The sequence below is a fragment of the Chanodichthys erythropterus genome, chromosome 18, assembly GCF_024489055.1.
Source record: "Chanodichthys erythropterus isolate Z2021 chromosome 18, ASM2448905v1, whole genome shotgun sequence".
Taxonomy (NCBI): domain Eukaryota; kingdom Metazoa; phylum Chordata; class Actinopteri; order Cypriniformes; family Xenocyprididae; genus Chanodichthys; species Chanodichthys erythropterus.
The window spans coordinates 928,244-952,196 of NC_090238.1; the positions used below are offsets into that span (position 1 = coordinate 928,244).

Consider the following 23,953-nt stretch of genomic DNA (forward strand, 5'->3'; position numbering starts at 1 on the left):
GGCCGTGTTTCGCGCTCAAAACGTTAACAGTCCATTCGGAATCGGAAAGCAAGCTGGCTGTGACTTGGAGGTGAAGTGCATATTTCTATTTGGATGTATTTTTTGGAGAGATGTTTTCTTTTTTTCAGACATTTTTAAAAAATATATATTTTTAATTTATTTACCGGTACGTTGTAAAATTTAAATTGTTAAAGATTATGTTTGTTGTTCAATGTATTATATAATGAGTGTATTTTGTATTGCATTTTTGGAGGGTTTTTTTCAGAGATTTTTTTTTTAAATATATTTTTTAGTTTACCGTATGTTGTGACATTGTTTTTTAAAGATAATTTTTGTTGTTCAATTTAATATATTTCTTCCAGTTCAAAGCATCAAGTGTCTTGTATTTATCTTGTACTTACATTCATTCTTCGTTTTTAATTTTTCTTAGATTGTTTCCTTAAATGAATGGTTGGGCTTACCTTGCATGAATTGTCCAGTTAGGACCAACATAAGATCCTTACAGAGCCCACTTTAAGCCCATATGGGCATTCACGGTTGAATCCTGGTGCAAGCCCACTTTAAACCCCTTCAGACAGGTGGGCCCCAAATGAGTCTGACATGAATTGCCCAGTTAAGACCCACATAAGACCCTTACAGAGCCCACTTAAAACCCATCTGGGCATCAACGGCTGGCCCCCATGTGGATCCAGGTTGCAAACCCACTTTAAACCCCTTTGGGGAGGTGGGGCCCAAATGGGTCTGACATGAATTGCCCAATTAAGACCCATGCAGTACCCTTACAGGTCCCACTTTTAGTACGTCTGGGCTTCCACGTCTTGCCCCAATGTGGATCCCGGGTGCAAGCCCATAATGGGGCCCACATTTGCTGCCCATGAAGCCCTCATCTGGGCCCCACATGTCATTGCTGGCTGGGATAGGATGCAATTTTCCTAAAGAAAATGTTAAGTAATCATGAGGATGTGCACATTATACATTTTAAGTTGTTTTGCAAATGTACCTGAACAATAATTCCAATATATAAAAAATAAAGAAATCATTATAAACAGTTCTTTTTAATATTGCATACTAGCAGAACACTGCAACATCATTTGTAAAGGAACAGGGGAACAGCTGCTAAGCCAACAGGCAAAGACAGCACTTGCCTTGCTATCTTGACTGTGTGCAGTTTTAGTGGTGTGGGCTGTTGAATCTAATGACATATATATGACTGAATCGTTAAAAATAGTTTGATTAACCCTGATTTAACAATGATTTAACTGTGCGTTTAACATGGTGGGCTGCCCACAGTAAACACTCATCTTGGCACAGTGAAAAACTTCTGTAGGCCCTGTATGAGATAACCCATTGGGGGGCCCGTGTGGGTTTTCTGTGGGCAAACCCACAGTGGGTTGCCCAGAATAAACCCTCATGGGGGCCCAAATGGACAAAACTGCTATGGGCCCCGCATGGGCTAACCCATTTGGGGCCCGTGTGGGTTTGCCCACAGAAAGCCCACATTGGTCCCCAAAGGGTTTGCCCTTGCCCACACTGTCCCACAGAAAACCCACACTTACCCGCAGTGAGCCCACACTGGCATGTTTGCTGGGATCGGATTTCAACAAAAATATCTTAATTTGTGGGTGAACTAACCCTTTAATAACTTGTGTGGAACGAGACTCTTATTTTGAAAGCCTCACAGTTTCGCCTCTATCGGGTCGTGTCTCGCTTCACAGTGTCGGGCTTTTATCAGAGTGAATTCAGACTCCAGGTTTGTCAGACAATCACGTTATTTCAACAGTTCTGTTTGTTAATTTTCCATAAAGTGTTGTATGACTGTAGGGCTGTTTTCTTGTAGTTGTGAAGTGCTATCTTAGACCTTATTAGTGTGATTTATCGGCTCTACAGCAGAGAATCGAGCTATCAGAAGCGCTAGCTAGCCTCGAGCTAACACTGAGACACTAAGCGCTGCTCCATCATGTTTCTGACCTTCTTCTTCAGTCTAAACTGTGTTCCTCCATCTGAAGAGGAAACTGTGTGTCCGCAGAGTGAGATCTGAGGAAACTGTGTGGTTCAGTCAAAACCATGATAACAGCCCGAGACACACTCAACTGATTCTGTGTGCTCTTGTGTTGTGTGAATAACAGGGTGGTTCTGAGATATATATATATATATATATATAAATGTTATATTTATTAAAGCTGAATATTATGTCCATCTGAAACAGTGAGTCATCGGGGTGATAATCAGTGAGATGTTCATGCACCTCAGCCATCTTCACATTATGATGATGTTGTTGTTATTGTTGTGATTGTGTGTCAGTGCAGAGGTGAGCTGTTTCTATGATCTCTGGGTCTCTTCACTGCATCCATGGCTGATCATGTGGAAAATCCCGTCAATAATGTGGTAAGTCTGATTATCCAGCTTCATCTTTGATTATGGCATTGTTTCAAACTGTCAAATCCATTAATCTCATCTAACATAAAGTAATATATATATATATATATATATATATATATATATATATATATATATATATATATAATTACACACACACACACACTATTATTTATTATGTATTTTAGGGACTGGAGAAGTAAATGTTATATGTAGATTAGTTCTTTTTAATATTTATTAGTAGGACTGGCTGTATTGACACTTAATCTCATGACTCTATTTATTTCAATTCGATTCAGTTTCAATCTCTATTCAATTAAATTTATTTGAATAGGTTGATTGATTGATTGATTGATTGATTGAATATATCAGGTACAGCAGATGTGGAGTACAGGTGGAAATCTCAGCTAAAGCTGTAAACTATATTACTGTAATATTACATTTTAAAATGAACAGCTGGTGTATTCAAACACTTACATTTCACATAATGTAGTTCTTATAATAGGGTCAGTGATGTTACGGGTCATTTCTTTGTCCAAAGGCATTAATAAAAATAATAAAAAACAAATAAATGACATCCAAAGTATGTAAGGCAGTACAACTAGATCTCTTTTATTGAATCCAAAAGGTTTTAATTATATTTTGCTTCATATAAAGGTATTTTAAAGTTTTTGAAGTGTCAAAAGGTCATTCGGTTTAACCGTCCAACCATTTAATTTGTGATTAAAATATCTTCAAATGTAATAAATTTATATATTTTTTATTCTGGCATGATTTTATAACATCATATATCAACATGATAACAAAAATGGTGTTAAAATTGTGTAGAAGTCGTTGTTTTGTTATGAGAAAGAATGGAAAAATGAATTTCATTGATGTCATTTGGAGTAACAAAGTCATGATCAAGTCATGCGGTCAGTGTCATGTGACAGGATGTGACATCATTCAGACACCTGCACAGGATCACATGGTCATGAAGCAAAGTAACTAACTGTCTCTTAACTATTTGATAAATTCATGTTTTCTCTTGATCATACACATTCATATGTCATTCAGTGCAACCGCTATAAAACATGGAAAATTATGTAATATTTTAAAAACTTGTACTAAATATAAAATGTTTGATTGTCCTTTTGTTAGCTAGCTAGATATCAGCCTGTTAGCATTGATTGAAAACATCGTCATTCGGTAAAACTGAAATTTTAGTTAAACAGAATGACTTTTTTGGTGACTTTTTTTCTGTCCATCTTGTAAAAAATGACAAAATCAGTGATAATTGATTATAAAAACCACATAATCTCAGTGTTAACACTTAATAAAACTTCACAATTAATTATATCTCCATTATGTTTTTACACTTAAAAACTTTATTCGTCAATGACCCGATAATAACTTTTAATGACACAGTTATGTTTCTGGTCCAGTTTGATTTTTTAAAAGGTAAATATTTAAACTGGCTGTCATAAAAACACATAAAATGGGAATACGGATGTTATCGTTTGAATTTTGTCTGACAGAATATGAAATTTGAGACCTTTTCAAATCAAAAGTAATTAATCTTATTGTGATTATTGAATTAATGATGTTTAGTGAAGTTTAGTTCATTCCTCAGCTGAAAACCTCACAGAGTAAGAGATCGGATCTTGAGATGTAAGGGTCAGTAAACGCAGCCCTTTGACCATCAGGCTGGCGCATGGAGAGCGTTTCCTCATGATAAGACTGTAGATGGGAAGAGGAGTGTTCAGAGAGGTTGTGTAAGAGCGCACCGCACCCATGTGACACGGAGGTATTCACCGGTGTTTGTAGCTGCGGGCGTCGCTCGTCTTATCTGACTCCAGTGATCACAGCTGGAAACTCTGGCACTCTCTCCGGGACGAGGCGGCGCTCACGTGATGAAGGATTCGACAGATAACATTGTTCATTTTCTTGATCTTAATGTCCTTTTCTTTCCACACGTTCATTCATGGCATGACATCTTTGAAAGGCTTTCGTTGGAGGCACTTTCTAGAACTGCGGTGTTCAACTCAAAAACATGCTCTAGACTGATCGATTCGTGATTATTGTCCTTTATAGTTGTCCTTTTGCACTGTAATCAGTTTTTCTTTACTTTACACAGTTTATTATGTAATATTGTTTTATTGTATTTGAAGGTTCAGAGTTCTTGTTGTCACGGAAAAAGAAGATATTTAAACAGATCAACACTCACACTGTTCTCGTGATAAAATTATTGATACAAAAGATTTGTATTTCAAATAAATGCTGTTCTTGTGAACTTTATATTCATTAAAGAATCCTGAAAAATAAAATGGATCACAGTTTGCACAAAAATATGAACTGTTTTCAACACTGATAATAATCATAAATGTTTCTTGAGCATCAAATCATCATATTAGAATGATTTCTGAAGGATCATGTGACACTGAAGACTGGAGTAATGAGGCTGAAAATGATCAGGAATAAATTACACTTTACTATATATTCACATATATTTAGATTGGAATATTATTTCACCGTTTTACTGTATTTTTGATCAAATAAATGCAGCCTCTTTCAGAAACATCTCACCGACACACTTGTGAAAGAAGCCACACGTTCACTCCTGTTCTGTTCTCTCTCTCTGCAGTCACATGACGGAGCGGAGATCAACCGGCACACCGAGACGGGCAGCACGGCGGCTCCTGGCCGGAACGAGGTGGAGCTCAACGGACAGCCGCCCACCGCACGACCCCCACAGGTGGTCGCAGACGCCGAGGAAGACGAGGACGAGGAACTGACTCTCAAATATGGAGCTAAACATGTGATCATGCTGTTTATCCCCGTCACGCTGTGTATGGTGGTGGTGGTGGCAACGATCAAATCCGTCAGCTTCTACACGCAAAAGGACGGGCAGCAGCTGTGAGTATCATCTCTGGAGTCAGATCTTCATATTACGCTGTTGATGTTGTTTTAGTGCTCTGCTACTCTATTCTCCTCATATTCTCCATTGTTGCAGCTCCTCTCTTGCCAGTCTGTCAGTAACGCTCTGTTTACTTCCTGTCTCTATGAAGCCCCTCCTTCTGAAAAGCACAATGTGCTCTGATTGGTCGGCTGGAGCAGTGTGTTGTGATTGGTCATTAGGGAAATGGGGCTGAGCCTCATCTTCAGAAGATCAGAGCTTTTTTACACAGCAAACACCATCATTTATATGTTCTTCAGATCTGACTGGTTGTCTGAAATGATCAAGTTGCTCTGGCTCCATTTTGTATCCATTTCCCACACACCATATTTCAGTCTGTTGCCCCGTACATGTACAGTCATCATGTGTGCAGTAGTTTAAATCATCAGTGTGTATGAGAGAGAGGAGTCATTTGAAGCAGGTCAGTTTGTCCAGTGATGCAGTTACAGGGACTGTCCTCTAGGCAGCGCTAATGACCCCCTCATTACTGTATGAACTGTAAATCTGTCCTCTTATATTCTTTTGCACATGTGGTTCTCTCATAACCATTAGATTTTACTCTGTATGATAATTTTATGAAACAATAACACTTTTTGCGTTGTAATATTTTGCATAATTATTATTTTTTTATTTTATTTCAATTAAGCAATTATTTATTTATTTTTGACTTATTATCAGTAGTGATTATCACTAGATTTAATATCAGTATGAATAACATGCTGACACATACTAACGTTTAAATCAGCATAATTGTAAATGCATACTATAGTTAATAAATGCAAATAATATTCTGGTGTAACAGTATGCAAAAAATTATTTTAGCACAATTTAAAGAGCTAGTTCACCCAAAAACAAATAATGTCATTAATTACTCACCCTCATGTCGTTCCACACCCGTAAGACCTTCATTCATCTTCAGAACACAAATTAAGATATTTTTGATAAAATCCAAGAGGTTTATGACTCCTCCAAAGACAGCAATATAATCAACACTTTCAAGGTGCTTAAAACAGTCATGTGACTGCAGTGGTTCAACCTTAATGTTATGAAGAGACGAGAATACTTTCTGTGTGCAAAAACAAAACAAAATAACAACTTTATTCAACAATCTCTTTTCTTCCCTGTCATTATCTTACGTTGATTACGTCCAGTGCTTCAAGGTTCTACATTAGAACGCCGACTCGGTATTGGCCGGCTCCTGTGTCAATATCACACACGTCTCATGTGATCAGCTTTAGCCAATACTGAGCCAGCGTTCAGACGTAACCATGGAAGCTTCACTGTGTATACTGCATCACCTGCGTAAGATAATGAAAGAAGAGAAGAGATCGTTGAATAAAGTGGTTATTTTTGTTTTGTTTTTGCACACAAAAAGTATTTTTGTCCCTTCATAACATTAAAGGTGCCACCGAATCAAAAATTGAATTTACCTCGGCATAGCTGAATAACAAGAGTTCAGTACATGGAAACGACATACAGAGTTTCAAACTCCATTGTTTCATCCTTCTTATATAAATCTCATTTGTTTAAAAGAACTCTGAAAAACAGGCGAATCTCAACATAACACTGACTGTTACGTAACAGTCGGGATCATTAATATGTACGCCCCCAATATTTGCATATGCCAGCTCATGTTCAAGGCATTACACAAGGGCAGCCAGTATTAACGTCTGGATCTGTGCACAGCTGAATCATCAGACTACGTGAGCAAGCAAGAAAAACAGCGAAAAATGGCAGATGGAGCAATAATAACTAAAAATATCATGATATCATGGATCATGTCAGTGATATTTGTGAATTGTTTTTATAAATGTTTCATTAGCATGTTGCTAATGTACTGTTAAATGTGGTTAAAGTTACCATCGTTTATTACTGTATTCACGGAGACAAGAACCGTCGCTATTTTCATTTTTAAACACTTGCAGTCTGTATAATTCATAAACACAACTTCATTCTTTATAAATCTCTCCAACAGTGTGTAATGTTAGCTTTAGCCACGGAGCACTATCAAACTCATTCAGAATCAAATGTAAACATCCAAATAAATACTATACTCACATGATCTGACGCATGCATGCAGTATGCATGATTAACATCTTGTAAAGATCCATTTGAGGGTTATATTAGCTGTGTGAACGTTGTTTATGCTGGTTAAGGCAGTTGAGAGCTCGGGGGGGCAGGGAGCACGCGATTTAAAGGGGCCGCAGCCTGAATCAGTGCATAGTTAATGATGCCCCAAAATAGGCAGTTAAAAAAATAATTAAAAAAAATCTATGGGGTATTTTGAGCTGAAACTTCACAGACACATTCAGGGGACACCTTAGACTTATATTACAAGTATATTACAGTTTTATTGTTAAAACTGGTTCTAGGGCACCTTTAAGGTTGAACAATGTCTTTAGTACCTTTCTGGATCTTGAAAGTCTTGATTACATTGCTGTCTATGGACGATTCAGATACCTGCTTCTTGGTAGGTTTAGTTTAAGCCTCAGTTCAGTGCTGAAGTAGCTCTAAACCTTTCATTTGAACATCACAGATGATGAAGACTAATGTTGAAAGAGCATTATTATCTTTTAGAGTTGAATGTTTCCCCTATTGTTTTCTGTTCAAGTATAATGAAGTCCGTCAGGTGTAATGGACAGGTTGGAGAGTGACGTGTGTGTGTGTGTGTGTTTGCAGGATCTACACTCCGTTCCGTGAGGACACAGAGACGGTGGGTCAGCGCGCCCTGAACTCCATGCTGAACGCCACCATCATGATCAGTGTGATCGTGGTCATGACGCTGGTGCTGGTGGTGCTCTACAAGTACAGATGCTACAAGGTGCGTTCGCTCCCGTGTCTGTGTGGCGCTTCACATCAGCTGGTCTTGAGCGCGTTCAGCATTTGTTTTTGTGTTTTCTTGCAGGTGATTCAAGCCTGGCTGTTCTTCTCCAACCTTCTCCTGCTCTTCTTCTTCTCCTTCATTTATTTGGGGTGAGATCCTAGTGTTGCTGCTTTAGGGCTGTAATTAACAGAGCAACTGGCAGAAATAATCATTTATTTCATTTAACGTTAATTTTATTGCAAGTAACAGAAGTGTTTTTTTTTTTTTTTTTTTTATGTTTTTTGTATTATTTAAGTATAATAACCCTGGACCTGTGGTGGGAAGAGTATTATCATCATTATTGACAGTATTGAAGTAAAGTGCAGTACAAATGAAGTAACAATAATCAGGGCCATGACCGTTCATCTTTTGGCATGAAAGCGTTGGTTCTGATGACAGATGCACTGTGTTTCTTCACACCAGGGAGGTGTTCAAGACCTACAACGTGGCCATGGACTACTTCACGCTAGCCTTGATCATCTGGAACTTCGGTGTGGTGGGAATGATCTGCATCCACTGGAAGGGTCCGCTGCGGCTCCAGCAGGCGTATCTGATCATGATCAGCGCTCTCATGGCTCTGGTCTTCATCAAGTACCTCCCCGAGTGGACCGCCTGGCTCATCCTCGCTGCTATATCCGTCTACGGTCAGTCACTGAGGACAGCTTCTGTTTGAGTTCATATTTACAGTCATATACTGTAGTTTTACTGACTTTTTTTGACTTTATTGTAGGGCTGGGTGATAAACGATATCACATCAAGGTCATGATCAAATTTATGTTGAAAATGATGATGAGCTCTGGACATTTTTACTTGATAAAATGGATTAATCACACAGCAGAAATAAGTTCATGTCGCTAATAAGTGATTTCTCTGTGTGAATGAACGCCGCGGTTTCGTCTGATACACACATCATGTGTTTTCATCGTCTGCCATCTCTATATATGAACACGTGAACTTCATCTCTAGAGCTGCTTGAGAGTCTCTTCATGAGCTTTAATTTGAGGAAAACTACTGTCAGATTCACACTGAAAGATCTTCACAACAAAACATTTGAACTTCAATTAATTATGACAGAAAGATATCACTACTGTATACTAAACTGTACTTCTCAAAGCTATAAAAATATTTCTAAAAAAAATATCATACAACCAAGATAATTTTTCATCCATGTTTTAAATTTATACATTAAATTTATATTGCGCAGCATCTATTTGACAAATCATAAAAATGCAAAGTTTTGTTGTAAATTTATTGTTATATTTTCATTGGATTACATTTTTTAAAGTTTATATAAATTTGTGTTAAATCATAAAACACAGAATCCCCAAAAAATGAAATGGAAAACACAGAATTTAGAGAAAATTAACATGGATTTAATGGGGCTCTGAATTAAAAAGCAGCTACTCTGTGGAGTTTAATTGTGAACAAACAAGTTTACATGTGTGCATTCATTCTCAAAGTCTGTGGAAAGCCTTTCCTTCCCATTAATGGTGAATAAATATCATGACAAATATCAATATCATACTATATGGAAAAAAATATTGTGATATTTTGGCCATATCGCCCAGCCCTACTTTATTAAATTATTTGGGAAACTTACTTCTATACATTCCAAAGCATAATATCTTACTTTTTAACATCTCATTTCATAAAAGCATATAATTTCTAATTATTTCAATCTGAAAAAATGGACACCCGTTCCGAGACACTGCGATGTCCGGTTCATGAACAATGAACCTATTGAATCGATTCACAAATCACACTGAACGATTGATTCGCTAATTGGACTGATCTGATGCAGCTGAATCCCTGATCCGGCCTCAGTTCACTGAAATGACTCAATGGTGATCAGAAGAGCTTGAGTCTGTCCACAGCTGATGCCGTTATTAATGACAATTTTTGATATTGATTATTTGAATCATGAATCAAATCATATTTAGGTCATTTCAGGTATTTATGGAGACTTGTTTCTGCCACAGAATAAAAAAGGGTAATAGCAACTTAACTTTTTAATTGGGACTTCATGTCTCACAATTCAGACTTTTTTTCTTGTAATTGCAAGTTTATATCAAAATTTTGAGAAGAAAAGTCATAATTTTTAGATATGAATTATTGCATTGTTTTTTTGTGAACTCTTAGACTTGACCCTGTGGTGTGAATTAACACTGCAATCATGTCTTCTTCACTTCTGTAGATCTGTTGGCAGTGTTGTGCCCTAAAGGACCTCTGCGTATCCTGGTGGAAACGGCTCAAGAGAGGAACGAACCCATTTTCCCAGCTCTCATCTACTCCTGTAAGATAACCTCTCAGCACTCCTGTCTTCTCAGCCTGTGTCAAATCAGTGTTTAGTTGTTACTGTCTCATTTACTTGTGCACTCGTTTGATTCGTCAGCAACCATGGTGTGGCTGTTCAATATGGCGGACACTGCGGAGACCAGGAATAATTCCAGCCATCCGGTTCCTCAACAGGAGAACCAGGGTGAGTGTTCGGTGGAGCTGTGACACCACACATGCTCATGAATTCATGTGCATGACACCGTTTGCTTGTTCATTTCACATCTATGACTTAAAAAGATGTTGTTTTTTTTCATTGGTAAGAAGGAGCTCTTTGATTTGATATACCGTATTCTACTGTTCAAAAGTTGTGTTTTAATGTTTTTGAAAGAGTCTCTTCTGCTCACCAACACTGCATTTATTTGATCAAAAATACAGTAAAACTGTGAAATAATATTCCAATGTGAATATATAGTAAAGTGTAATTAATTCCTGTGATCAAAGCTGAATTTTCAGCATCATTACTCCAGTCTTCAGTGTCACATGATCCTTCAGAAATCATTCTGATATGATGATTTGATGCTCAAGAAACATTTATGATTATCAGTTTCATGTTCGCTTGCTGAATAAAAGTATTAAACTCAAAACTACAAATTAATAGTTAAACTCACAGTCCGTATGAAGCCTGTGGCGTCTCTCTGTCTCCTGTAGTTGCGGTGGCGCCCACAGCTCAGCCGGAGGATGATGGGGGTTTCACGCCAGCGTGGGTGGATCATCAGCAGCACCAGCTCGGCCCGATGCAGTCCACTGAGGACAGCAGACGAGAGATCCAGGAGATGCCCTCCGCACGGCCGCCACCTGTGGACGACGAAGAAGAGAGTGAGTATCAGCAGGGTCACATGACCATGAGCTTTCTGCTCAAAACGTAGGGGTGTGCAATGTTTCTATATGATATAGTTACACAATATCACATGAGCACGTGTGAGGTTTTCCCGAACATCAGCATGACTGCAAATGTTTAATGAACTGTTTTGTAAGTCAAAATCACAAGGACTTGCTTTGTTTAATGAATGAATCGTTTGAATGAATCAGTTGAATGAATGACTCATCTATTGGTGGTTTTAGATTCATATTTGAAGTATCACTTCATTTTTTTTTTTTAATTATTAACTCACTGCACAGAATATGTAGAATATGAGTCATGGAGTCAGCTGTCAACAACAGGCTTAAACCAGTCAAAACACCAGCACAAAAACACACTCGAGACAATATCGAGAGATCGTTCACACACCCCTAGTGCTCAGATGACATTCAGATGTAGTTCTGATTCAAGTGCTTGATCAACATGCAGTGACACGCTTGTATAGCAAGAGGTGGATATAGTCCTGAATTCAGAGGAAACACATCTGAGGTTCATGTTAATGTCTGGTGTGAACTGGACCTGACAGCATGTGTGTGTGTCCACAGCACAGCTAATGCTCCAGTGCTCACTGCTGAAGAACACTGCTGTAAAATAATGCCCAATCCATATATCGGCCGATATTTGGTTATTTTAATGATCAATTACATTTGATCTTATTTTACCAGCGCTGAGAACCCAGTGTCTGAGTCATGTTTACTGTGTGCTGTAAGTAAATGTCTGCTTGGGGTCACAGGCTAACAGACCGCTTCTGCGACCAATTTTGAAAAGCTTTCGGCACACTAATTACTCTGACATGCAGAGACACACATTTGGCATTTACTGTGAACTGAGACGCTGAAAACACTGATTCATGAGAGTAAACTTTGTGTTTCGCTTTGAAACGCATCAGACCGTATGATTCAGCCTTTTGATTTGATAAGCGCTCTAGGCCATATCACGCTTTCGTTTTAGTTTGATTGCCAAAGTGATGGCACAAAATACTCCGTTAGTGATCTTTGATGTTATAATGAGAGGTTAAAAATCTTTTGGGTTCATTATGAAACTGTGGAGGGACAGATAAGACTGTGGAATCAATAACGCTGCATAATAGGATTACAGAATCAAGGCCTTGTATACTGTATATCTGTTTACTATCACATGTGTCCCATGCTGACAAAATGAGTCACAATGAGCACATTTTCAAAAATTATTATTAAAAATTCTTTATTAAAAAAATCTTGAAAATGATGAATGGTTTGTTGGAATCCGAGCTACACGTGTTTGAAGTCGATGGAGTTTGAAAGTCAATTTTGAGATGGAGTTAAAGTTTTCTGAAGGTTCCAAAACACAATCACCTAGAAACCAAAACTTAAAAATCTCTGTTAATAACACCTCATTTGGCACACACCTCATCATAACCCATATCTATATATATATATATATAACTTTTTTTCCAATATCTTACTTCAACCAAACTTAGACTAATGAAGAAGTTGCTGAGGGAAGTGTGAGTGCAGAAGCAGAGAAAAACAGCATTTTTCATGGTCAAAGGAAAGGTACTCCTCTCAGAAAACATACAAATAAAGATACTTTTAGATGTTTAATTGCTATTTGATGCATCTGGATCACTAGACGAGGGCTTAATGAACTAATATTTGTGGAAATCTCAAATCTCTCGACATTTTTTACTTATTTTGCCTGTAGCTCAATTATCCTGTGCGCATTCTGAATCATTTTGCCAGCACGGGTCACATGTATATCTGTGCTCGTAATGAGATATGTGATATGAAAAATTAAACATTGTTTAAATTGTGTTGCCTATTATTTCGGATGTTTTTAAAAAAATCATTTGAAGTTGCATAATATTAACTGCAAACAAAACCCTCACTGCCTGTTGAGCAGGATTTTGTGCACTTACTGACGTGTGTGTGTGTGTGTGTTTCAGGGGGAGTGAAGCTGGGGTTGGGAGATTTCATCTTCTACAGTATGCTGGTGGGTAAAGCTTCAGCTACAGCCAGCGGTGACTGGAACACGACGCTAGCCTGCTTTGTGGCGATTCTTATCGTGAGTATCCCTCAGAAAACTCACTGAATAAGGCATATTTCAGGTCTTCTCTATTCATGTACACTGGCCCCAAAAATTATTCGCACATTTAAGGCCGTTTTCACACCTGGCTTGTTTGGAGCGTTTGTTTTGGACCCATTTTTTCCCTTAGTTCATTTTGTTTAGGCATGTATTTGAACATGGTAATCGCACTAGGACACGCACCAAACAAAATCTAATTGGTCTAGGCCCTCTTGAATATGAACTCTGGGACAGATTGCAAGTGAACCACTTCAGTGGACCATCAACATCAGTTCAGTTGTTCCACCCTGACATTCAAATAGCTGTTTTTAAATGATCTCAACAGCTTTATAACTACTGATATTTATAAAATGTGTTTATATGAAAGGTTTCAAACTTAAAATGATGCCATTAGGAATATTAACAAACTAGGTAATATTAGTTTTTCATTTTATTAAACCATTCATTTGTCCAGACAGTTGCACAACCTGACATTTTGGGGGTTTATGATAACAAAACATAAATTAATATGTAATATTTAAATGTACTAAAAATGAATTCAAACTAAATAGGTTTTAAAGAATAAAGTGATGCATGTCATGAAATAATGTGCTTGGACACACAAAAATGTGCACGACATGTCATTGACCCATTAACATATTTTGGCCTTGTGAAAGCTTCCTGTCCCAAAACAGGGATTAAAATTGTTATAATCTACAGATCTGAAAATGCCCTCAACATGAACCCATCTGAGTGTGAAGTGAGGAGAAACATTGGACTTGATTTTATCCAGGAGAATTGATTAGATTGTGAAAAGTAGTGACGACATCTGAAAAATAAAGTCATTTTAGAGGTGGAGCTGCTTATTATATTTTGATGCTTTTTTTCTCTGCAATAACATGCACAGATGAATCGTTCACAAAAAGACCAGAAGAAAGTGAATTTAACAATGTAATAGTATTGGATAATTTCAAGCAAATGATGTTGGAGTGTTATTTAATCCAGGATGCAAATGACCTACTCACTTTTGTATTAGCATTTCCAGTAGTCTGATTTAGTTTGTTTTTCCCTCAGGGTTTATGTCTAACTCTCCTCCTCCTGGCGATCTTCAAAAAGGCCCTTCCAGCTCTCCCCATCTCCATTACCTTCGGCCTGGTCTTTTACTTTGCCACCGATAACCTGGTGCGGCCGTTCATGGATCAGCTGGCTGTTCATCAGTTCTACATTTAGAGAGGTCACTTCTCATGCACTCCACTCACAGCTAATTCCCAGAACCCTTCTTTCGGGGAACGTGATCCCTGTAAACTAGCACACCTTTCCTCTTCCTCTGGACACATGACTGGATTTGCTGTTTTTGGCATTGAATGACTCTTTATTAATTGCAGTGCCTCTCCAGTGACTCATCTGATCCTGATATATAATTATTTCGAACATTTGTTTGTTGGGAGAAAACGCAGAGACCATCTAAAGTCACCTTACATGTATGAATGCATTACCGTAAGTGGATGACAGTGGTTAAGACTTAATTCGGAGTTTGATCAACTCTGTTGTATGGAATGGGACCAGAGCTTGCTTTGTCCTCCCGATCTTGGATTCACTCTGTAGGCATTATGTTAATTCCAGCTGCGATATAGCAAGCATTAACCCAAAGCTCTCTGAATGATATGTCTGCGCACACACAGGTAGGTATTGATGGCTTTCGTTGGTCTTCTGAGGGTGCCTGTGATGCTTTGAGTTTTCTTTAACACCAACAGAGTCCGTTCGACCATTTCAGATGATATCATATGTTCTGGTTAACTCTAGCATTAAATCAAGTGCTGATCCAAGCTACTGTTTTGCTCTCCTAGAAAGTCTGGGAGCATAATATTGGAATGTATAAACTTTCTCTCAAATTTCCTTCATGTTTGGACAAGATTTCAGGAGCTGTTTGTTTTCAGTGTTTTTGTTTTGTTTCTCTTCTTTTTTTTTTTTTTTATTTACCAGCAAAACGGTTTATGAATGACTTTTGCTTTCATATTACCCACACCTTTTGTCATTTCAAGAAAATGCAAATGTTTTGTAACTAAATTGAAAGATTCACAAATAAAGGGGTTGCTCTTGTGAGCAAATTTCAGTCTCCTGCATTATTTTCTGTCGAAAGAGTTTTAGAATTGAAGTGGTGTTGTTTTTCTTCAGCCCTGATTACACACTAGCTGTGTTTCCACTGTCACTTCCCGGGCTTGATCGGGCCTCATCGGAGCTTCCTCGGGCCAACGGCCAGGGGTTATTGGCCCGCCGAATACCTCCTAAAGGTCCAAAGCTAGCCAAGGATGGGTCATGAACATGAACAAATACCGCTGCTAATATCCCATGTTATACCAGGTTACCAGCTAACCTCAACATTTAAGACATTTAAAACAATTTTCAATCGTGTATTTATTTTGTTTCATGTTTTATCAGTCTCTTTTATTGATACTGGACTAATATGTTGTTTTTTATGTGAAATGGAAATTACTGTTACTGTAACCTTTTTTCATTGTAGATGCTGGTATCTTAAGTTTTTAAGTAAAGATCATATGTTTGCTTATGTCTAGCTAGTTTTCAGTCAGCTGATGAAATGGTGAGGTCGTGTGATGTTCTGTGGAGGCGTGTTAAAGGATTAGTTCACTTCAGAATTAAAATTTCCTGATAATTTACTCACCCCCATGTCATCCAAGATGTTCATGTCTTTCTTTTTTCGGTCGAAAAGAACATTCCAGGATTTTTCTCCATATAGTGGACTTCAACAGGGTTCAATAGGTTGAAGGTCCAAATGTTCAAAGAGCTCTACTCAATCCCAGACGAGGAATAATAGTCTTATCTAGAGAAACGATTTGTCATTTTCTGGGAAATTTTAATCCTGAAGAGAAATAATCATTTAAGGGCGGGTTTTAGGGTAGCGACAGTGGAAACGCAACTTGATATTGGTGCTTGAGGTCCGAGGCTATTGTCCCTGCCTGACACGTTGTTAACCCTGGCTCGCACTGGCCCGACAGTGGAAAAAGAGCCTCTGAGTATACAGTAAATATCATGTAAATGGGGGGGTCCAAATAGTTTTGTGATCCAGTCATTCACATCATATTTGGAGGCAGTCAAAAACGTGACAATGAATTTCTAGTGCAATGCCACCAAAAGAAAATACAGTATTCCTGCAATGCACTCTGTTTTTATGTTAATTTGTTACCATCAATTCAGTACAATGGTGTATTTATCCTTCAATGTTACCTAACACATTTGTTTACCTGTAGTAAATCTGTAGCCTTCTGATGTAAGGTTTATCTGAACTCTCCAATATTGAGGACACTGTGTGTGTGACTAATCTCATGTGATTGTGTATCACTGTGGAGCTCATTGTTTTTGACCTTTTGTTCAGTTTCCTGATGCTGAAGGGCCTGAAAATGGTGGGAACGTTTCAGAAATTCCAGAATATTGTAGGACTGTTGTCCCCTTTACCGAGTCCCTGACCCTTTGGAACTGGCATGTTGCCTGAAACTCTGGAGGTAGTAGTAGTTTCCCTGGGAACCACTTGGCATGGCATGCACTCTCCTTTGTGATTGGCCCTTGGTGATTTGCGTCACGCTGAGCCTTCACGTTTCACCTCAGCCTCTCACCTGAAGTCTACAATTATCTTGTTCATTAAATCAACAAAGATTATTTTTACAAAAACACAACAGGTACTGACACATCACTGATGCTATTGTAACTCATGCTTCAGTGTTTCTGCTTAAAACATATGCGATACCTCAAATTGCTCTTGGACTTGCGAGTTTCCCTGGTGGACAATAAAATGGCTGATTTGCATTGAATGAAGGACCTTCAAATCCACTCCTGGAGGGCCAGTGTCTGGCAGACTTGTGTACTAATCTCAATTTAACCCATCTGTCTGTAATTTGCTAGTTCTTAACATCTTGATTGATCAGTTGTGTTTAGTTGGGGTTGGAGCTAAACTAAACAGTTGAAGAGCCCTGATCTAAGCCAGACATGTTTCTATTGGTCAAGCGTGTCCAATCCGGCTTCAGGAGGCCTTTTTCCTGCAGAGTTTAGCTCAAACACATCTGCCTGGAAGATCCTGAAGACTTTGGGGGCAGTTGTGGTTAGAGAGTTAGACGGGTAACCTGAAAGTTGCGGGTTTGATTCTCAGTACTGCTAGAAAGGCACTTAGGCACCCAACAAGTGATTCCTGGCGCAATAGCAAAATTGCTGCCCACTGCTCCGGGTGTGTGTGTGCAATAATTTGGATAGGTTAAATGCAGTGGACAAATTCCAAGAATGGGTTCCAAGTATTGGCCTTTAGATGTCACTTCATTTGATTAGCTGGTTCATCTGGGATTAATTGGGACTAGAGCTAAACTGCTGGAAGGTGGCACAGGGAAGGAGGAGTTGGGAACCGGCAAACTTTCAACAATAACTTTAATCATATAAAACAAACACAAAACAAAAGTAAATGTGGCAGTCCCTCATGGACGACTGACACACACACACACATAAACAAAACATAGCGTAAAATAGTCCAGGGGACTGTTTCATAAAACAAGTTTACCAAATAAGCTAGGCTTATTTCAGTTAGTCTGATTATTTTGAACCAAATCAACTGACAATAAATCAGACTTATTGAAATAAACCTGTATTATTTGGTAATACAGGCCCGGTCCTCTCTCGTCCTTCACTGCTGTCGCTCCTCCTTTTATGCTTCATGGCTACTCTGTGAGATACGAGACCGGTGCAGCGCGCAGGTGGCACTCGTTATCAATCATGCCATCGGCCTCATGCCGTTCTCACTGCCCTCAGCCTCGTCCTGCTTGTCACACATCCCCATCTCCCCTTGCGAATGTTCAACAATAACTTTAATCATATAAAATTAACAAACACAAAACAAAAGTAAACAAAACACATTAACAAAACATAGCGTAAATAGTCCAGGCCTGGTCCTTTCTCATCCTTCACTGTCATCGCTTGTCCTGCTTGCCACACATGGTTCTAGCAACAGCAGGGTTGTGGGCTTTATTCTCAGGGAATGCATGAGATTGATTAAATGTACAGTATACCTTTAAGGCAATGTAAATCATTTAAAGTATCTGAAAATATGAAATGAGATGCTAGAACATCACAGAGAATTAGGGATGTACTCTTGAGTTTGAGCCAATGATCAACCACCCAGAATACCTTACATCAATCTTGTAGTTTGATTTTTAAATGAAATGTATTTATGCCAGTGTGAGGAAGCAGAGCTAAATTAGATCACTCATTGTTTTGATAGCCTGTCCATTGATTTCCCGGTAAGGTATTAAGCTGGCTTACTTGAGGCCATGCAAGGGTGTAAGACATTCTAATCTCTTGAGGTGAGTCTTGAGCACTTAGACCACCGAGACTACAGGAGATGTGGCTAAGGATAGCTCCTCTAAGGGGATTACCAGAAGTGTGAGGGAGTGTCCTATGACATGCAAGACAAGCCGGCGCTGAAGGATTAGGCCATAAGTGATTAGTTGGGACACGTATCCCGAGTCACATCGCAGGCACCAAGGACACAGACACTCTTACACTCTGCAACTTAGTCCTGCACCTTCTACTCACAACCATGTCGAAGGAAAAACTAGAAGGTCTGGTGAAGCGCATGGAGGTGACCCTCGTGGAGATGGAGCAGCTGAAGCTGCACTGTGGCCGGCAGAGCGAGGAGCTGAGCCAGCTAGTAGTGGAGCTCCGTCGGGAGAACCAGGAGCTTGCCGAGAAGTACAACCAGCTGGCGCAGGACATGAAGGAGGCTAAAGAAATCATCGAACAGTTGCAGGACACCAAGTACGCTTTCGACGCAAAGGAGAGGCAAGCCCAGAAGCTCAGCCGACAACTCTGAAAGACAAAACTCGAACTGGTGACCCAACATTTACTGGTTGCATGTGGCACGTTACTGGGAATATTATTAATTGCAGAGACCTGTTACAAAAAATCGAAGAAAACTACGTGGATGTGGAAACATATTTGTAATGATTACACACTGTGTGCTCCTGCTGGGGGTGTTTTTGGCCAAGGAGTGAATCAATGTCAAATATGCCAATACTGATGTTGATGCTGTACTTGAGTTCACCCTGTAAATGTTTGGTTTCAATGCAATGAAAGATGGACAAAACTGCAGATTAGTATGGTTGAAAAAGGGACATGGGTCAAAACAAAGCCTTGGCACTAGAATACTTAGCTGTCCGTATTTGAAATGTGAAGTTAGTTGTGGTTGTGGAACTGTGACAATGACAAAGTATTTCGTAAAGTGAACCTCTGTGATTTATCAAAGTAAAATCACACTGTAGTTGATTAATGCCTGAACACATGGTCAGACTACATTATCTAGGATTATCTAATCAAATGTAAAATCACTGCGGGAGACTGTACATGCAAGGTCAGTGTTTTTGAAATAGTCATGGATACGCTCTCTTTTGAACCCTGAAGGGTGGTGGTTCGAGTATAGATTGAGCCAACATGGGTATTGGTGCCCTGTATAGTTACAAAGATTATATCCAAAAATATCCCATTCCAGGTAATCGGTTTAGAAAAATGACTAGATCAAGCTTTGCCTTCTGCATTGATTTTCAAAATGACTTTGAATGACTTCACCTCGAATTATTGTTTCCTCGTCCTATACTCTAAATATTACACAAGTAACTCCTCTATTCAAAAGAAAAAAAATAGATGCTTCTCTATTGCCTTTTTGGGCCCTTTCACAATATGCAATATGTTTTTTTGTTTGTTTGTTTTAAGTCCTTCCCAAACCCTAGCTTTTTTTAAAGTCCACTTTATTTTCTTTCTATTTGCATTGTGTTTTCACATTAAAAATGCCTTCTAATTTGATTCAGCAATTTGTAAAATATTGGTATAAATCATCATTTTAGGTTAACGTGGATTTAACGGTGTATCATTTCATCATATCAGTTTTGGATCATCATTTTTCAAAGACCCATACCTTACTATATCCACACACAAATTCTTCAGAAACCACCAATCTCTTTGTACCATCCTCATACACTGGAAAATGAAGTAATTACGCTATAGTGTAGACTACATAGCCTGCAGAGCATTGTGGGAAAACATTTGTATACCACCCTGGATGTCATTGAATAAAACCCACATTCTTGTTGTGGAATGACCAGTGTTATAAAGCTGTGATGTGTGTTATGATTCCTAATGCTAGCCTGATTCACTGCTGATTCTCTGCATATGCTGGTTTATGTGAACAATGTCGTTGCATGAAAACATGTATTTACATTTAAAAATGTCAACATTATTTTTAATGTTTAGTGTTAATGTGTAATTGTCATTTCAACGAAACTGAAAAAGGTCCTCTGATTAAAAACATTATATTGAGGAAAAAATACAAAAACAAACAAACAGATTTTGTATGTAAATTGACAGAAATGTAGTTTCTCTGTGGCTAAAACGTTCCTTCACCCCATGCCTTTATCACAGGATCATGTCTGAAATGAATCACTAATCCCATTCCCATGAGCCGTAGTGAGATAAACCAAAAGGAACCCCATGCTAACATTAAATCATGGTGCATGGATGATTTCATGATGCTTCTCTGCCTCGGCACTTTGTCATTGAGTTGATCAGAGTGTAAATGAGATTATGACGAAGGTAAATCCTGTCAATACCAGCTCTTGAAGCTAGAGGGTGCAGCAAGAGTCCAACAAGGCAAATGCATGTCTTGTTGAACTCCTGATTACACAGAATAATGAAAATTAATTATTAGATCACCTCCTTTTTTGTTTAAATAAAGGCTAAATATGCAATCCTAGAAGTTATAACATAGTTTAAACCATTACTGAATAATGAAATTCAATTAAACAAGCATTTTACTCAAAAACACAAATATATGTTCAAAAAACACAAGTAAAAGTAAAATGTACAACTTTAAATTGTTAAGTATTAAAAAGTAACCTAGCGAAACTGAAAACAATAGAGGAAGTTGTTTAATCATTTTGAATCATCTTCTTGATAAATTGCATAAAATGTTTTGTCTTATTAATTTGCGTGGATTCATTTTTCACCACAAGACTAGTAATGCACTAACTAGGGTCAATCTTGATTTCATGTGGACTTCAAACGGGATGAAAAACAGTTCTATCCGATTAACACACAGGAAAGTTTCATTGTTTTTTAACGAATAGCGTGAGCGAATGATTCAATGACTCACTCATAAAGAAAGTCACTTATCGATTAACATATTTTTGAAATGCTGTTGCAGTTATTTATTTGTGAAAGTAATGAGTTGTATATTTTGTTTTTGTAAATATCTCAATATACATTGTTATTTTTGATATGGTGTATTCATCATGTTCATGTGAGATGTAGAGGAAAACTTTCCAGTGTAAGTTCAATTCATTAGATATTTATCAGTATAACATGAAGTATTGCACATTTATTTGGTGCAGATCAATGTTTGTTTTGTAAATCATTTGGAGCTGTTATTATTACTATTATTATTAAATTAGAAGCACCATATAAGGTCTGAGCTGAGCTCTAGGGGGAGTTACAATTTCAGTCTCAGAATAATAATATGTTTAAATAGAAGTTGTAAGGTATGGTATTTATAGTTATCTTGGTATTTTTGTTAGGGGAGTTTTTCCCACTCTTTTCTCAGTGCGTGTGTGTGTGTGTGTGTGTGTGTGTGTGTGTGTGTGTGTGTGTGACGCGCTGTGGACATTTAACACCAGTCTTCTCTCACGCGCCTCAGAGGGAACAGGAGAGTTCAGAGAGCAGATTCATCACCGTGAGATGCGGACATCAGCTCTGTTTTCTTTCGACAGCCGGGAAAAAAGTGAGTTATATGTGTGTGACTTTGCTAATGTTCATTTCTTTCAGTGTGTTTCTGTGTGAGACTAAAAGTTTTTGACGTCAAACCCTGTGTTGAGTGATAGTTTGATCTCTGATGAGGGTTAAAGTGTTTAACTGGGGCTGGATTATTTAGTAAAAAGAGTCTTAGCAGTTTTCTTCATCTGTATGGATTTCGTCATTGAATGCAATTTTTACAGAAAAAATAACAAAAACGAAGAAAAACTGAAATGAAATGAAAGTGAACGGCAACAACGGATGACATTAAACGAAACAAAGCAAGTTCAGATTAATAAATTATATATATATATATATATATATATATATATATATATATATATATATATATATATATATATATATATATATATATACACACACACCTTATAACCGTTTTTGTTATGTCGCAATGTTTTAATCACCCTTTACAGTTACTTCAATAGTCCCGTGTTGTTTATTTAGTTAACAACATTATTTGATTAACATGCTGTTTGGTTTTAGATTCACATCATCCTGACAGTCATAAACTTGTTTCTTGTCAGATTTGTCGTCTTGGTATATTTGTAGTTGTATGTTTTGGCAATATGTGATGACTGTATGCTGTGTTAATGTGAGAGATTACACATCTGTGGGCTCAAAATCACCTATAGTCTTCTTCTCACTTCAGAAAGTCTCATCTTAGCAGGTGGCAGCATGCTCAGACTGGCAGCAGAACAGCCGTTTCTCACAATAAAGATGATTTGTAGCTGGTTTCAGACTGATAGAACATGATTTGTTGCTTAATTATTGAGAGGTTTAATGTATATTGGTGGATATTGAAGAGCTTTCACTGTTGGCAGCCCCAGGTGACAGGTCCGGTCATTTCCTGTGCCACACATACAGCGCTGATGCTGCACACAAACCACATCACACACATTCAGACATTATGAACTGGCATGTGGGTTTGAAGTGAACACAGGATGATGATGAATTGGGATTTGAATTTGGATGACGGGAAGAGAAATGTAGGTCCTGAATTGCAATGTAAAGAAATTCAACACAGTTGTAATTTTGATATGTAGAGTAATAATTTTTCTCAACTGAAACTAAACTAAAGTTGAGTTGAAGCTATGGTTGCCCACCTGAGGCAGATTTTGGGTCTTTGCACTGGGTGTGATGTTCAGTTTATTTGCAATCTCAATAAATCTTAGCTTCTGAAATTCTGGCAGTGTCAGAAATTGTGCATCAAAGTCATGAAAGTGCTTCTGTGTACTACAGGGTTATTGGGACCTAAGGCTTGCATCATGCAGTCTGATGTACAGCCGTTTCAATACTGTCAAAATAAGTGATGCGTCCATCAAATCTCAAACTTAAAGTCATTCTAAAGACTGGAATACAGTATGCGTCTTTTGACAGGATGATTTACAATCTTAAAAATAAAGGTTCTGAAAGGGGGTTTCTACAACGATGCAGTAAAACCGTGAAACACCAAACCGATGTCAAAGAACTATAGTGTTGATGAAAGCCATAAAGCTGTGTTTGAACACACTGCAGAGACTACAGTCGATAACCAACTAGCATGTGCGTTCTGCGCCTGCATGAAAGGAAATAACTGTATATCAGCAGGTATCAATAGTTTATATTCATCATTCAAACAGCACTTGCTTACCATTTTGAATATCAGTCATGCTGATCACTTTCTTCATTCCAGGTGGCTCGTGATGTT

At 38.1% G+C, this 23,953-nt stretch overlaps 2 protein-coding genes across 5 annotated transcripts in view; both read left to right on the forward strand.

The window, feature by feature from the left end:
* Positions 1 to 1,680: 1,680 nt before the first annotated feature.
* On the forward strand, positions 1,681 to 15,511 carry psen1 (presenilin 1). 3 transcript variants are annotated; one of them, XM_067368015.1, is made up of 11 exons: positions 1,681 to 1,750; positions 2,302 to 2,385; positions 5,000 to 5,271; positions 7,991 to 8,132; positions 8,217 to 8,284; positions 8,598 to 8,818; positions 10,369 to 10,467; positions 10,567 to 10,653; positions 11,160 to 11,327; positions 13,295 to 13,413; positions 14,488 to 15,511. In XM_067368015.1, the coding sequence occupies exons 2-11, from the start codon at positions 2,350 to 2,352 to the stop codon at positions 14,641 to 14,643; spliced, it is 1,368 nt and encodes a 455-aa protein (XP_067224116.1). In that variant the 5' UTR covers positions 1,681 to 1,750; positions 2,302 to 2,349; the 3' UTR covers positions 14,644 to 15,511. The 3 variants fall into 3 exon arrangements, with proteins under 3 accessions (XP_067224116.1, XP_067224114.1, XP_067224117.1); XM_067368013.1 differs by having other exon boundaries at positions 1,682 to 1,750; positions 2,307 to 2,385; XM_067368016.1 differs by lacking the exon at positions 1,681 to 1,750 and adding an exon at positions 1,764 to 2,205.
* Positions 15,512 to 22,130: 6,619 nt separating this feature from the next.
* The window catches only part of paplna (papilin a, proteoglycan-like sulfated glycoprotein), a 52,019-nt gene continuing 50,196 nt past the window's right edge, over positions 22,131 to 23,953 (forward strand). Inside the window, exon 1 of one of the 2 annotated variants that reach the window (XM_067366502.1) lies at positions 22,131 to 22,234. The gene's annotated coding sequence lies outside the window, so the exon portion shown is untranslated. Of the gene's footprint in view, positions 22,235 to 22,342; positions 22,497 to 23,953 lie in introns of those variants that run through there. The other variant, XM_067366503.1, reaches the window with a different exon arrangement.